The sequence below is a fragment of the Castanea sativa genome, chromosome 6, assembly GCF_040712315.1.
Source record: "Castanea sativa cultivar Marrone di Chiusa Pesio chromosome 6, ASM4071231v1".
In the NCBI taxonomy this organism is placed as follows: domain Eukaryota; kingdom Viridiplantae; phylum Streptophyta; class Magnoliopsida; order Fagales; family Fagaceae; genus Castanea; species Castanea sativa.
The window spans coordinates 8360499-8374853 of NC_134018.1; the positions used below are offsets into that span (position 1 = coordinate 8360499).

Below are 14355 nucleotides of genomic sequence, written 5' to 3' on the forward strand. Positions count from 1 at the left end.
GTCACCTATGAAATTCCCCAATCCAAAATCAACCTCAAGTTGGTACTTTTGCAGCCATCATCGGTATTCATCAAAATACCCTTCCATTCAAAGCCACAACTATCAACAGTTCAAAACCTTTGTGATCATTGTTCGCACACAACGAGCATAATCCAAATTGATAAGTGATATGGGTCAAATGGGTATGTGTCAAAATGGGTTAACTCACCTTGACACAAATAATGAGATATGTTATTTTGAGTTGATTGCAGAGAAAGTAAATGAAATTAACACATTTATTAATTGTGTCAAAATGAGTTAATCCATTTTGACATTAATCCATTTTCAGGAAACATTAATTCGTAAAAAAATGTGTCATGTTCATAAGTTGTGTCAAATATTGTCACCTCTAGTTCACATGCATGATATTATGAACAAAAACATATCATTTTTCTTAGTGTACAACCTATGAGGGAGAGGGAGAGTTGAGAGAAGAATAAAAGAATGAGCTAAGCAAAATAGATAAAAATAAAATAGTCTTTTAAGTTAAATTTAAAATTTTGCCAAATCTAATGTGAATGCTCTACCCCTTTTGTTTTTTTTTTCTTTGTTTTCAATTTGAGGGTGGGGTAAATACTAGTTGTAGTCTCGATATTAGGCTTCTATTTGCCACCAAATATTTTTAAGTTCTTATTGAAGCGAAAGATAATTAAGCCCGAAAATTGAAACCCATTTTACTATTATAAAGAACAAGAACTGCTAAGATCAAGAAAAATAGTAGCATTGGACGAGGGCTGGCGGACCATCTTGGCATGATCATAATTCATAATATAATTGCAAAACTTGAAATTTTATAAATCATGACTCCTTACAATACCAACTTCTCCGTAGATGAGACTAAGAATAAGAAAGGGTAGGACATTAATATATGAAGAATAAGAAAGAGTACTCACAAACATTACAGGAACAGCAAAGATAACTAACATAGCTGGGATGACTAATATAAGGAACATGTTTTTGATTATCAAAATAACTTCATTGCATTGTAGGTGGGTGTGGTGGGTGCCATGGTTGAGGTTTAGGAAGAAATGGGAAAGGAGGGCGAGGCCATGGTTGTGGTCGAGGCGGTTTAGGAGGAAATGGGAAGGGAGGGCGAGGCGGTGGTCTTGGAAATGGCAATGGAGGGAATGCCTGAGCATACCCACACATCCCATAGAAGCACAGGACACCAAATGGACATCTGTTTCCACATTTGCCACAGTTAAATGGGTTGATATTCGTATCAGCGCATAAACCACGACAACATTGCCAAGTAAATGAGCATCTAATCCCACACAAACCACAGTTATTAACATCAGAAAAAACATCCACACAACGGTTTCGACAACACCGCATTCCAGGTCGAGACTCTCCTTGCCTGCATATCCAAGGCCTGTTCCCGCACCCTGGACTTCGAGGGTCCTGCTTTTGGTTCATGATTTTCTTGAGCCATGGTGACGATGACGAAGAGCCAACCGTGACATTTTGCTGCACCACTTTAGGTATTGAGTTTCCCTCCACCATCACATGTAATAATAGCCATAGAAAAAGAGAAATGGCGATTTGAAAATTTACTAGCTGCGTCATTCTAAGATGCACAAGAAGAGACAGAGGGGCTTATCATTTTTTTTGCTAAGTAGAAGAAAAGGCATATTTATGATATATTATATATATCTAAAGTGAGGAGAAGAGGGGAAGTTCCCTTTTTCCATGTGGTAGTTCATGTTTTTCTTACATGGGTTATTAATTATTATTGAAGACTCATGTTGTGGGTGGTAGACCTGGTGTGGCTGGCAACTAAATACGTGATGGGAGGGTTTTCTTCTTTCTTTTGTGCATGGAAAATTTTTTATGCTTTTGCTAGTCCATGGCTAAAGTATGTGTAACGGTGTGAGTAAACTTTTTTCCCACATTATTCTCTCTTTATGATGGGAGGCCCTTCTCCAGTGTTGTAGGTCTTATGTGGTAGACCTGAGGCCCATCATCCCCCATGGTCCTCTGAATGCATTGTTTACATAATCAATCAAGTAGGTGTAGGATGATGCCAGAAATCAAACAGATCAAAGCAGGGAGGATCTTGCAACCCAAACCATGGATCAAACTTTGGTAAATATGGAACAGTATGGAACCTTTAAAAATATATGTATAGTGATGGTTAAATACATGTTTGCATCGCATACAAAACATACGCAGTGAAAAATTAACGAATCTACTTCATTCGCAATTGTTAACATGTACTATACAAATTTCAGAATTCAAGAATAAGAAAACGTACATTGGTGCAATGAAATTCAAAACAAAATATCAAAAGTACTCGAGAACACTTTTAATCTTCACTCCAATTCCACTTTACGCTCAAAAAGTATAGTCTCTCAATCAGTTTTCAAAATGAGAATGATAGAGTGTCTCACTCTCACATACACCATTTCACAATTATGTATCTCTCTTATCTAAAAATTTTGTATGTTTCTCTCCTGATAACTGATTATTTAATTGGGCTAGCCTTTTGGATCTTTCCAATTAGGCTTTAGTATGTGACTTGGAGTGTGATCAAAAGGGACCAATAAGACACTACCTCCAATAGGCCTTGGGCTTTTCTGTCAACTCTTGACAAATCCAAAGTTACCATTAACTATATTTAATACTACTACATAAATATAGTTGTACTCTAGGCCTTATTTATAAATTATATCCCAAGACTTTATTGCATATGCAACCCTTTCATAAAATATTCGTAGTAATACAAAGTCATGAATGTAAACTGCCACTTTGTAAATTACTACATCTTAATTCTTAAGTACCCAGTTTAATCATTTATATTATTCATCATATATTTATAAAATCCAATTTCATAACCAAACCAATTAAACTTATCTTAAGAGAATATTTTGTATCTCCATTAAGAAACTATGTATTCCATCTTAAGAATATATATTCCATCAACATTAAATGTAGCTACTCAACATACTGAGATTTTGATCGTGTTTTTAGATCTCACTCCTGATATATCAAAACAACCTACATTTCATGATCAAGTTCATTATCCTCTCAGGATTAAAAGTTCATGTATATAAAAGTCGTGATAGTCATTAAAAGAATAATAAATCTCACAGCGGTCCAGTTCAGTATGTCTTAACTCTTAAAACATATCAACATACCAACTAGAATTCTCCACTTCCATGATCAAGACAAATTATCTTAGTTGATATATTAGTCTTCGTAGATGAAATACTCAATTTCATCACCAATTACGAACTATAATTCTGAGTTTACAAAGAACTTGTAATTTATATTTTGTGTGACTTTTCACATGAATCACATACCATGCATCTCATGGACTATATGATAATGTCCAATATTCATGTTACCATTATTTTATATTATAATAAAATAACTTTATCAATCACAATATTAAGTCATACATCATATTATACATAATATCATACATAGCATCATACAATAGAATTTAAGGGCACTAACATAACATATAGCAGGGAAGTAGAGGAGATGATCAAATTATTGCCAACCAAAGCTTTAAAGTGTGGTAGGCAATTGGATCATTCATTGTAAATTCATTAATCTAACCATCCATTTATCGATATCCATGAAAGGGTACAAACTTGCAAATGCCATTCAAGCACATAACTAGCAAAGAGGTAATCATACTGGACAAGAAATCCTCGTCCTAGAAAGTAATCAAACAGTGCAAGCATATTACATCATTCTGTTATCAGAGAATCACAATGTAACTAATTAACTAGGTATACTTTGTACGAAGATTATATATTCAATTTTAGCAAATCAACGCTCTCAGGAAGGGTGCGGGGTGTGTGAATGCAGCAGTTATCAACCTAGAGAAACAAAAGATATTGAAAGTTTGAAACTAAACCCCAAAGTGGAAGTTTCACCAAAGCAGTAATTAAGACCAAGTCAATTTGTGAAATCCTACAAGAAATAGGAGAACCTCGACTATGATATATAAACTCCATTCAAATGCTTATGGTTGACAGTATGAACCCATTTAAAGAGTTGGGAAACAAAGATTTTAAATAGTTTACATGCAGGGTGTAAAATTGCCCAGTATTCATTATGATAAAGGTAGAATATAACCCTTGTGACAAAATAAGAGTTACTTTAGAACTGGCAAGAACTCAAAATCTTGAATTTGATAAACTCACAGGTACCTTAAACTGCCAAAGACAAATTACATGATCCAAATGGAAATATTTGTCAAAATTAAACCAGTCACAAAACATAGCAACACACGTGTTCTCTAGAATACTCACCAGATTCATTTTTATTCCAAAGATTAATATTCATTAAATCTGACAAGAATATTACAATTGCATCCTAGAAAAAGTCACTTTTCTTTGTCTTCATCATTCTCTTTTTCTTCATAACGACGCCTAAACTTGGCAATCTGCCCTACACTTTCAGCCATTTGACGTTTCGCCCTGAAGTGGTAGACTTTACCAACCTGGTGTATTTTGGTCATCATAACGTTCATCAATCTTCCACTCTGAGTCACATAGGATATCCATTGCAACTGGGGGTGCGCTCCTTTCTTCATTTCCCACCAATCTGCAAATTAAAGAGGAGCAACCTTTACTCTATTGGAGAGTCAAAGCTAAACGGAAATTCTAAAAAAGTCTTCATTTCAAAAAGAACAGTTCTCCTTCTCCTCGTCCACAAAAAAAAAAACAATATACAGAAGTTGCATTTACAATTGCAAACAAAATGATTAACACAAAATGTTCCAGTTGCTCATAGCTGGCTATCTGCAACCATTGCTAAAAACTCTAGCTCATAGACCACTTCATGACTGTGTAAAATTTCTACAGAGCTTAGACACCGCACAGTCTTTACCAGAGTTAAAACAGCTACTTGAGCAAACTTAAATTAACTTAAAGAGTGTACTGTAATACATTAAACGCCATATTTGAAACAATACAACAACCAAGCTTTTAGTCCCAAATTTTGGGGTTGACTATGGATTAAGACTAATCAGGATCAGTCACATGTATTATTTTCCATCATTCTAACTTATTTGAAATAATTCTTTCATAATTTGGGATATGCGATGACAGGCATCAGCATAGAAAGTCATATAAAAACAGATGCACAGCTCGGCATTTTATCGAATACTTGTTAGTCATTCCCGTTCAGGCACAAACAAAGATGGCCTTTTAAGTTTTCACACACATGCCACAGAAAAATTACAGTTCATTCCACGCTAAACACTCTTACTGAAACAAATACTGAGTACCCATTTTCAGATTCTACGCCTAAAATCCGATTCAAACAAATTTTGTGACTATTTTGATAAATATATAAAGATATATTCATAACAGATATACATATTTGTGTGTGTTTTGTGATAGAAGAATGCGAGTGATGGAAATATAAGGAATTGAAAGCAAAGGGTGTGAATTGTGATGAGTGAAAGGAACACTTACACAGTGAATGAGGCAGTGACCTGAAGCGAAAGGGAAAGCAGAAGCGTATACTTTGCTGTGTAGTGATGAGCACTTCAGCCGCTCTGTGACTTCACGGCTCAGGCATATACTTTGTGGTGGGCTATGTGATTAGGCCCATCCACTCTGTGACTTCTGGACTGTTAGATGGGTTTGGGGTTTCATCATCCATATATATATATATATATATATATATATATATATATAAGAAAAAGTTAACCGACACCCTAAATGCATTAATTTGAAAAAAAGAACCTAATTTTTTTCACAACTTTTTACATTTTTGGTGTAAGTAGTATCAAAACTTTTATACAGTACTCTATAAATAAATAAACTAATGTGGCGTTTGGTACGGGGTAATGTTTTAGGATTCTCAGGAATGTTTAAAAATTCTCATATTTGGTTGCAAATTACGCTAGGGAATCAGATGCCAGGGGAATCTGGATACTTCCCTTAAACTCCTCTTAGTAGGAATGTAGATTTCATTTATGTGGCGTTTGGTACGGGGAATCCACATTACTCCTGACATCTAGATTCCCAGGAATGTGATTCCTAGGAATCACATTCCTAGGAATGTAGCTATTCCTATGTTTGGTTTCATTGGAAGATTCCTAGGAATGTGAGATGATAATATTTGGTGTATTCCCAGGAATCTTAAATGAATTATTTTTTTTTCCCATTTTGTCCTTAGATTTGAATGTGAAGTACCAAGCCCATTAAAAAAAAATCTTCCTTTAAATAAATAATGAAAAAATATATATAAACTATTAATTAGTCCTTTAAAAAAATATCTTACTCTAAATAGATAGATAAAAAATATTATATAAACTATCAATTAGCAACACATTCATTAAAATTGTGATCTAACATTTCAAAATGACAAGAATAATACAAAAATAACTATTAGCAGAGTTATTTATCCTGTTTATGTTGTTTTGGCAGGAAAAGATAAAGACAAGAGAGAAGATATTGATAATTTGTTTTATAGTTTATCTTAATTGCTTAAATGATAAGGAAAAAGGGTTAAAATTGTCAATTTCTAAAAAATACAATTTCTTTTAAGTTTGGGAATATGGATTCCCATCTGTTTTAAAGGAAATCCACATTCCTACTGAGAGGGGTTTAAGGATTCTCCTAGCATCTGATTCCCTAGCGTAATTTGCAACCAAACATGGGAATCTTTAAACATTCCTGGGAATTCTAAAACATTACCCCATACCAAATGCCACCTTAAAACAGGTGGGAATCCAGATTCCCAAACTTGAAGGAAATTATATTTTTTATAAATTGACAATATTATCCATTTTCTTATCATTTAAGCAATTAAGATAAAATATAAAATAAAATAAAAAAATCATCAATATCTTTTCCGTTGTCTTTATCTTTTCCCACTAAAATAATATAAGCAGGATAGACAATTGTGTTGATATATTCTTTAACAAAGTTTTATTTAGGTTTCACGTGTGGAAAAAAAAAAAAGTTGTCAGGTTGTTTTGTTATGGATTAAACTCTTTTAAAAATTATTATTAAAAATAAAAACATTTAAGAATTTAAATAGTTAATTTTGTATTGTACTTGTCATTTTGAAATGTTAGACTATAATTTTAATGAATTTTTCATAATTAATAGTTTATATTTGGTTTTTCATTATTTATTTAGAGGAAGATTTTTTTAAAGGACTTAGTAGTGTACATTCAAATCTAAGGATAGAATGGGAAAAATAAATAATTCATTTAAGATTCCTGGGAATAAGTTTATATTTGGGTTTTAATTATTTATTTAGAGAAATATTTTTTTAAAGGATTTGGTAGTATACATTCAAATCTAAGGATAGAATGGGAAAAATAAATAATTCATTTAAGATTCCTAGGAATAAAGCAAATATTATCATCTTACATTCCCAATGAAACCAAATATAGGAATAGCTACATTCCTAAGAATGTGATTCCTAGGAATCACATTCTTAGGAATCATATTCCTAGAAATCTGAATACCAAGAATAATGTGAATTTCCCCATACCAAACGCCACATAAGGGCATCTAATAACACTGTCCTTCATGAAGTATAAGAAAATGACAATAATCCTCAAAAGTGTTGCAAATATAAATATCCTCTTCAAGAAGTTTGTTAAAAATATAAGAAATACTTTGTCAAAAATAAATATAAGAAATAAAATAAAATTCCTAATTTGTCCTTAAGTTATTTCATTTTTGTGGACCAATTTACCCTTGGTTTCATAATTTGTTCTTAATTTTAGGCAAGTTTGATATACTGTAATAAACGAAAATCTTCCTGCAATTGATTGTTGCTGCTACTTCATGCCTTGAGTTTAATATTAATGAAAAATAAATTGATGGATTGCAATTTGGCAATTGATATTTGTTGTTATCAAAAAATTTCACTATTTTAATATTTTATAGTTATTAATTTTGAAAAAAAAAATACACGAATATTAATTATTTTATTTTTCAATTTAAATATAATAAGATATTAAGTCAAACTCAAAAAAAGTGTTAATATAATTTTATACATAACGGTAACTTAAGAAATGTTATTTAAATATGCTTTCATTCCACTATCTTATCATATATATTCTAAACTGTATAATATTGATTCAGGTTTCTATTCTTCTATAATTGTTATTATAGTGTATGATAAGTTTCTCAGTAATTATTCATGGTTATTTTGGCTTGTTATTAGTGATTTTAACGAATTGGTGGGTTTGTCTGAAAAGGAAGGTGGTGCTTCTAGACGTGCAAGTCAGATGGAACGTTTTAAGGAAGCAATTGATGTGTGCAGACTTAAGGATCTTGGCTTCATTGGTCCTCAGTTTACTTGGTTATATCAGAAATTTGATGGTTCACAAATTCGTGAGAGGTTGGATCGGGCATTGGCTACATGTGATTGGCTAGGCAAGTTTCCTGCAGCAAAACTTTATCATCTTTCCTCTTCAGTGTCTGATCACTGTCCGCTAGCTTTGCATTTTGTTAGAAAACAAAAGAAGCGCAGGTAGCATAGACCATTTAAATTTGAATCCATGTGGTTAAAAAATGAAAAATGTGAAGAGGTTGTTCAAAGAGCTTAGGATGAGAGATTGTTGTGTGGTTCGGCTTTCCCTTTAAACAATTGTTTGGAATCATGCCGTGTGAGTTTAGATGTGTGGAATAAGAATGACTTTGGGCATGTGGGGCAGCAGATTGCATGTTTGTAGAAAACTCTAGAATGGTTGGAGTTACAGCCCACTTCTCCTTCAATCATTGCTGAGATGCAAAAAACAAGAGTTGAGTTGAATTGTTGGTTGGAAAAAGATGATGCCATGTGGTTATAGAGATCTAGAATTAACTGGTTTAAAGAGGGAGATAGAAATACCAAGTACTTTCACTCTAAAGCTTCTGCTCGTTTTCAAAATAATTTAATAGAGGGTATGGAGGATTCAGGTGGTATTTGGCAGGAGGATATTGGCATTGTATAGGGTATCATCGTTGAATATTATTCAACTTTATTTCTTCAAATCCAACGAATTTTATGGAGTTACTTGATGCTGTGGAGCCTAAAGTTACCAGTGCTATGAACCAAATGCTTCTTAGGGATTTCCAAGAATCTGAAGTGAAGGTAGCTTTAAAGCAGATGTATCCACTGAAAGCGCCTGGTTCAGATGGTATGCCCCCTCTCTTCTTTCAACTTTTTTGGCCTTTAATTGGAAATGTTGTTACCAAAACAGTACTTAATTTTCTTAATTTTGGAATTGTTCCTCCAAATTTTAATGAAACTCATATTATTTTAGTTCCTAAAATTAAAGAGCCAGTAAAAGTTATTGATTATCGCCCAATTAGCTTATGTAATGTTGTTTATAAGCTAGCCTCAAAGGCGATTGCCAATAGATTGAAAAAGATTTTACCATCTATTATCAGTGACACTCAAAGCGCCTTTATGCATGGAAGATTAATTACTGACAATGTTTTGGTGGCTTTTGAAACTATGCATCATATCAATAAGAAAAAGGGAGGCAAAAAAGGAGAGATGGCACTTAAATTGGATATGAGTAAAGCCTATGATAAGGTGGAGTGGAGCTGCCTTGATAAATTTATGGAAAAATTGGGATTTGAGAGTAGGTGGAGAAAGCTATTGTTGACAAGCATCTCTACAGTTACTTATTCTATTCGGATTAATGAGAAACCACATGGGCATATAGTCCCTTCAAGGGGATTAAGGCAGGGAGATCCATTGTCCCCTTATCTTTTTCTCTTATGTGTTGAGGGTCTTTCTACTTTGATCAAAAGAGGGGTTAGTGATGGTCAGCTAGAGGGTATTTTCGTCTGTAGGGGCGGACCCAAATTATCTCATTTATTTTTTGCAGATGACAGCCTCATTTTTTGTAGAGCATCTTTGGAAGAATGTGACTCACTACAAAGGATTCTCCAGGTTTATGAGAGAGCTTCTGGCTAACAATTAAATACAGCGAAGACTTCTCTTTTCTTTAGCTATGCTACTGATCAATCAGTCCAAGAGGAAATTAAACGAAGATTTGGAGCTCAAGTTATTAGGCAACATGAGAAATATCTTGGTCTCCCTTTGCTGGTTGGTAGGAAAATGCGTAATACTTTCCATGACATAAAGGAAAAACTTGCAAAGAAGCTAGCTGGATGGTAAGAAAAATTTCTTTCTAAGGCAGGTAAGGAAATTTTGATTAAGGTAGTGGCATAGGCAATTCCAACTTATTTTATGAGTCGTTTCAAACTTCCTGATACCCTCTATGAGGAATTGACGAGTATGATTCGTAATTTTTGGTGGGGTCAAAAACAGGATGAAAGAAAACTGAATTGGATGAGTTGGGATAAACTTTGCATGCCTAAGGTAGATGGGGGAATGGGTTTTAAGCAATTGAAGACTTTCAATTTGACTTTATTAGCTAAGCAAGGTTGGAGATTGCAAATGGGACAGAATTCTCTTGTTTATCAAGTCTTTAAAGCAAAATATTTTCCTCATTGTGATTTTGTTGATGCTTCACTTGGTAATAATCCGTCATATGTTTGGCGAAGTCTTATGGCAGCCCAACAGCTTGTGCAACATGGTCTGAGATGGCAAATAGGCAATGGTGTAAATGTGCAGGTGTGGAAGGATAAATGGTTGCCATGTTCTTCAACCTATAAAGTTGTTTCCCCAAGCCTAAATTCACCAACGGATCTCCGAGCTTCTGAGCTCATTGATCTGGTTAATAGGTGCTGGAATCTTCATTTGTTGCAACAATTTTTCTTACCTTTTGAAGTGGAGGAAATTTGCAGCATTCCACTTAGTGATTCTCTTCCCTTTGATAAGCTAATCTGGACAGGACTGCTAATGGGTTGTTTACTATTCGGAGCGCCTATAAACTTGCTTTGGAAAGCTCTGCTGAATTTGTTGGTGCATCTTCTTCAAATGACAGTACGATGCGCTGCTTTTGGAAGAAATTGTGGCAGTTACCAGCTCCTCATAAAGTTAGACATTTTTTATGGCGTGCTTGCTGTGATATTCTTCCTACAAAAGCAAATCTCAATCGACGAAAGGTATTATCTAACGATCTTTGTGAGGAATGTATGCTAAAGCCCGAAACTTCAGGCCATCTATTTTGGTCATGTCTGAGAGCTAAAAGGGTGTGGAGCTATTCAAGGATTTTTATTCTGGATGGTTTAGGTCAGTTCGATAGCTTTATGGAGTTAGCATGGAAAATGATAATGGTTGATCAATGTGATGACTATGCAGTTGCTTTGATGGTAATGATTGCTTGGAGGTTGTGGGGTAATCAAAATGAAACTCATAATGGTGGAAAGAGGCTTGGTGAATTGAAGTTGTGTAATGATGCTTCTCTCTGGCTACTGGAATTTCAGGAAGCTACCGCTGCTGCTGTCCCGTTGCTAACTGATCCCGTGGTCCAACAATGGTGGTTGCCTCCCTCAAAACAGTTTTATAAAGTGAATGTGGATGGGGCTGTTTTCAAAGCAAGGAAGGAATTAGGGGTTGGCGTGATAATTTGTGATGCTAATGGTTTGATTGTGGCTGCATTGAGCAAAAAAATTCATGCTCCTTTAGGTCCTTTAGAGGTGGAAACCAAAGCATTTGAAGCTGGGTTGTAATTTGCCAAAGATGTGGGATTCCAAGAGTTCATTTTGGAAGGTGACTCTCTCTGTTTTCAAGAAATTGGGTCTTAGAGAAGTAAAGCCGACCATTATCTGTTTACAATTGGCGGATAGATGCATTAAATATTCAAGATGAGTCATTGAGGACGTATTAGTAAAAGTTGACAAGTTCATCTTCCCCGCGGACTTCATTGTCCTTGATATGGATGAGGACGAGGAGATCCCTTTGATATTGGGTCGACCTTTCCTTGCGACGGGGAGGACCTTAATTGATGTCCAGTAAGGAAAACTTGTTTTGATGGTCGGAGAGGATGAGGTCACTTTTGATGTATTTAAGTCTATGGAATTTCTTCCCGAGACACATTCTTGTTTTCAAATAAGTGACTGAGACGTGATCATGGCCGATGAGACTTATGCAATTGATTTTCTAAAGTTACCACTTGAGAGATGCAAGGAGACAAATTTAGTATTGAACTGGGAAAAATGCCACTTCATGGTAGAGGAGGGGATAGTGCTGGGTCACCGCATTTCCTCTAAGGGAATTGAAGTTGACAGAACAAAAATAGAAGTGATCGAAAAACTCCCACCACCAGCCAATGTGAAGGGCGTGAGAAGTTTCCTGGGACACGCCAGATTCTACCAACGGTTTATTAAGGATTTTTCCCAAATTACTAAACCTCTTTGCAATTTGTTGATTAAAGACACTCGATTTGAATTTTCTGATGAATGCTTGCATGCTTTTGAAACACTGAAAAAGAAATTAATTTCAGCACCTATAATTGTGTCACCAGATTGGAATTTACCGTTTGAATTAATGTGTGATGCCAGTGATTATGCTATAGGGGCTGTTTTAGGGCAAAGAAAAGATAAAAATTTTCATGTTATTTATTATGCAAGTAGGACCTTAACAGAAACTCAACTAAATTATGCCACTACTGAAAAAGAATTATTAGCAGTTGTTTTTGCTTTTGACAAATTTCGTTCTTACTTGATAGGTTCGAAGGTGATTGTCTACTCCGATCACTCTGCTCTGAAGTACTTGCTTGCAAAGAAGGATTCTAAACCAAGATTGCTTCGATGGATTTTGCTTCTACAAGAATTCGATTTGGAGATTAAGGACAAGAAGGGTACTGAAAATTTGGTAGCGGATCACTTGTCTCGGATGGAGCTTCAAGGTACGGATGATGATGAGCAAGTTCAAATAAAAGAAGCATTCCCGGATGAGCATTTGATGGCTATACAAGTTGTTCCATGGTACGCCGACATAGTCAACTACTTGGTGTCACAAATTCTACCTCCCAGGATGACATATCAACAAAAGAAGAAGCTCTTCTCCAACTTGAAATATTATTTTTGGGAAGAACCCTTTTTATACCGGCACTGTGCAGACCAAATAATCAGAAGATGTGTGCCCAAGGAGGAGATGGAGAACATACTCAGACATTGTCATTCATTGGAAGTTGGCGGCCATTTTGGTGGTGCAAAAGCAACGGCAAAAATTCTACAATCAGGGTTTTATTGGCCATCTATTTTTAAAGATGCATTTAAATTTGTTAATTTGTGTGATCATTGTCAAAGAGTTGGAAATATTTCTAGGAAACATGAGATGCCTTTAAACAATATTTTAGTTATTGAATTATTTGATGTTTGCGGTATAGATTTCATGGGTCCTTTTCCATCCTCATATTCTAACAAATTTATTTTGGTGGCTGTAGATTATGTCTCCAAATGGGTGGAAGCAGTTGCTTTGCCGACTAATGATGCGAGAGTCGTAGTGAATTTTCTACGAAAGAATATCTTCTCCCGATTTGGCACTCCAAGGGCAATAATCAATAATGGTGGAAAGCATTTTTGCAATCGCCAATTTGAAGCACTACTGACTAAGTATGGAGTTACACATCATGTGGCGACAGCATACCATCCTCATACGAGCGGACAAGTCGAGGTATCTAATTGAGAGCTGAAGCGTATATTGGAAAAGATCGTGAATATCTCTCGTACAGACTGGGTGAGAAAGTTAGATGATGCTTTATGGGCCTATATAACAGCATTCAAAACACCAATCGGCATGTCACCATACCGACTCGTTTATGGAAAAGCATGCCATCTACCGGTGGAACTAGAACACAAAGCCTATTGGGCGACAAGGATACTGAACTTTGATCTACAAGCAGCTAGCAAGAAGAGAATATTGCTAATCAATGAGATGGATGAGTTCCGAAATGATACTTATGGGAATGCTCAAATTTACAAAGATAAAACTAAGAGATGGCATGATAAGCATATTCTAAGTAGGGAATTCAAAGTCGGGCAAAAAGTTCTATTATTTAACTCAAGACTTCGACTCTTTCCAGGAAAGCTGCGCTCTCGGTGGTCAGGACTGTTTGTGGTAACCCAAGTTTTTCCCTATGGGGCGGTTGAAGTATATCATGAACAAAAATGGACATTTAAAGTAAATGGACAGAGATTGAAACCCTATATGGATGGAGACTTTAACTCAGAAAAATGCTCCATCAATCTCATCTATAAAAAAGGATGAAAGGATAACGTCTAACTACAGACGTTAAATAAAGCGCTTTTGGGAGGCAACCCAAGTTTTTCATTTTTTGTTTCTGTTTTGATTTTTTTTTTTTTTTTTTCTCTTTATCTTTTTTTTTTTTCCTTCCATTTTGTAGGAATAAAGAGACCATAGAAATCTTCACAGGGTACACGGTTGGACCTCAAGGAAAAATATTCAATTAAAAATCAG

The 14355-nt window shown here is 35.0% G+C and overlaps 1 protein-coding gene and 1 pseudogene across 1 annotated transcript; one reads left to right on the forward strand and one right to left on the reverse strand.

Moving 5' to 3' along the window:
* Window positions 1-4159: 4159 nt before the first annotated feature.
* On the reverse strand, window positions 4160-5642 carry LOC142638348 (uncharacterized). The gene is made up of 2 exons (XM_075812373.1): window positions 5475-5642; window positions 4160-4599 (listed from the first exon to the last, which is right to left on the reverse strand). Exon 2 carries the CDS (start codon window positions 4586-4588, stop codon window positions 4379-4381), a length of 210 nt encoding a protein of 69 aa, XP_075668488.1. The 5' UTR covers window positions 4589-4599; window positions 5475-5642; the 3' UTR covers window positions 4160-4378.
* Window positions 5643-12099: 6457 nt separating this feature from the next.
* LOC142639380 (uncharacterized) lies at window positions 12100-14145 on the forward strand (annotated as a pseudogene).
* The last annotated feature ends 210 nt before the right edge of the window (window positions 14146-14355 follow it).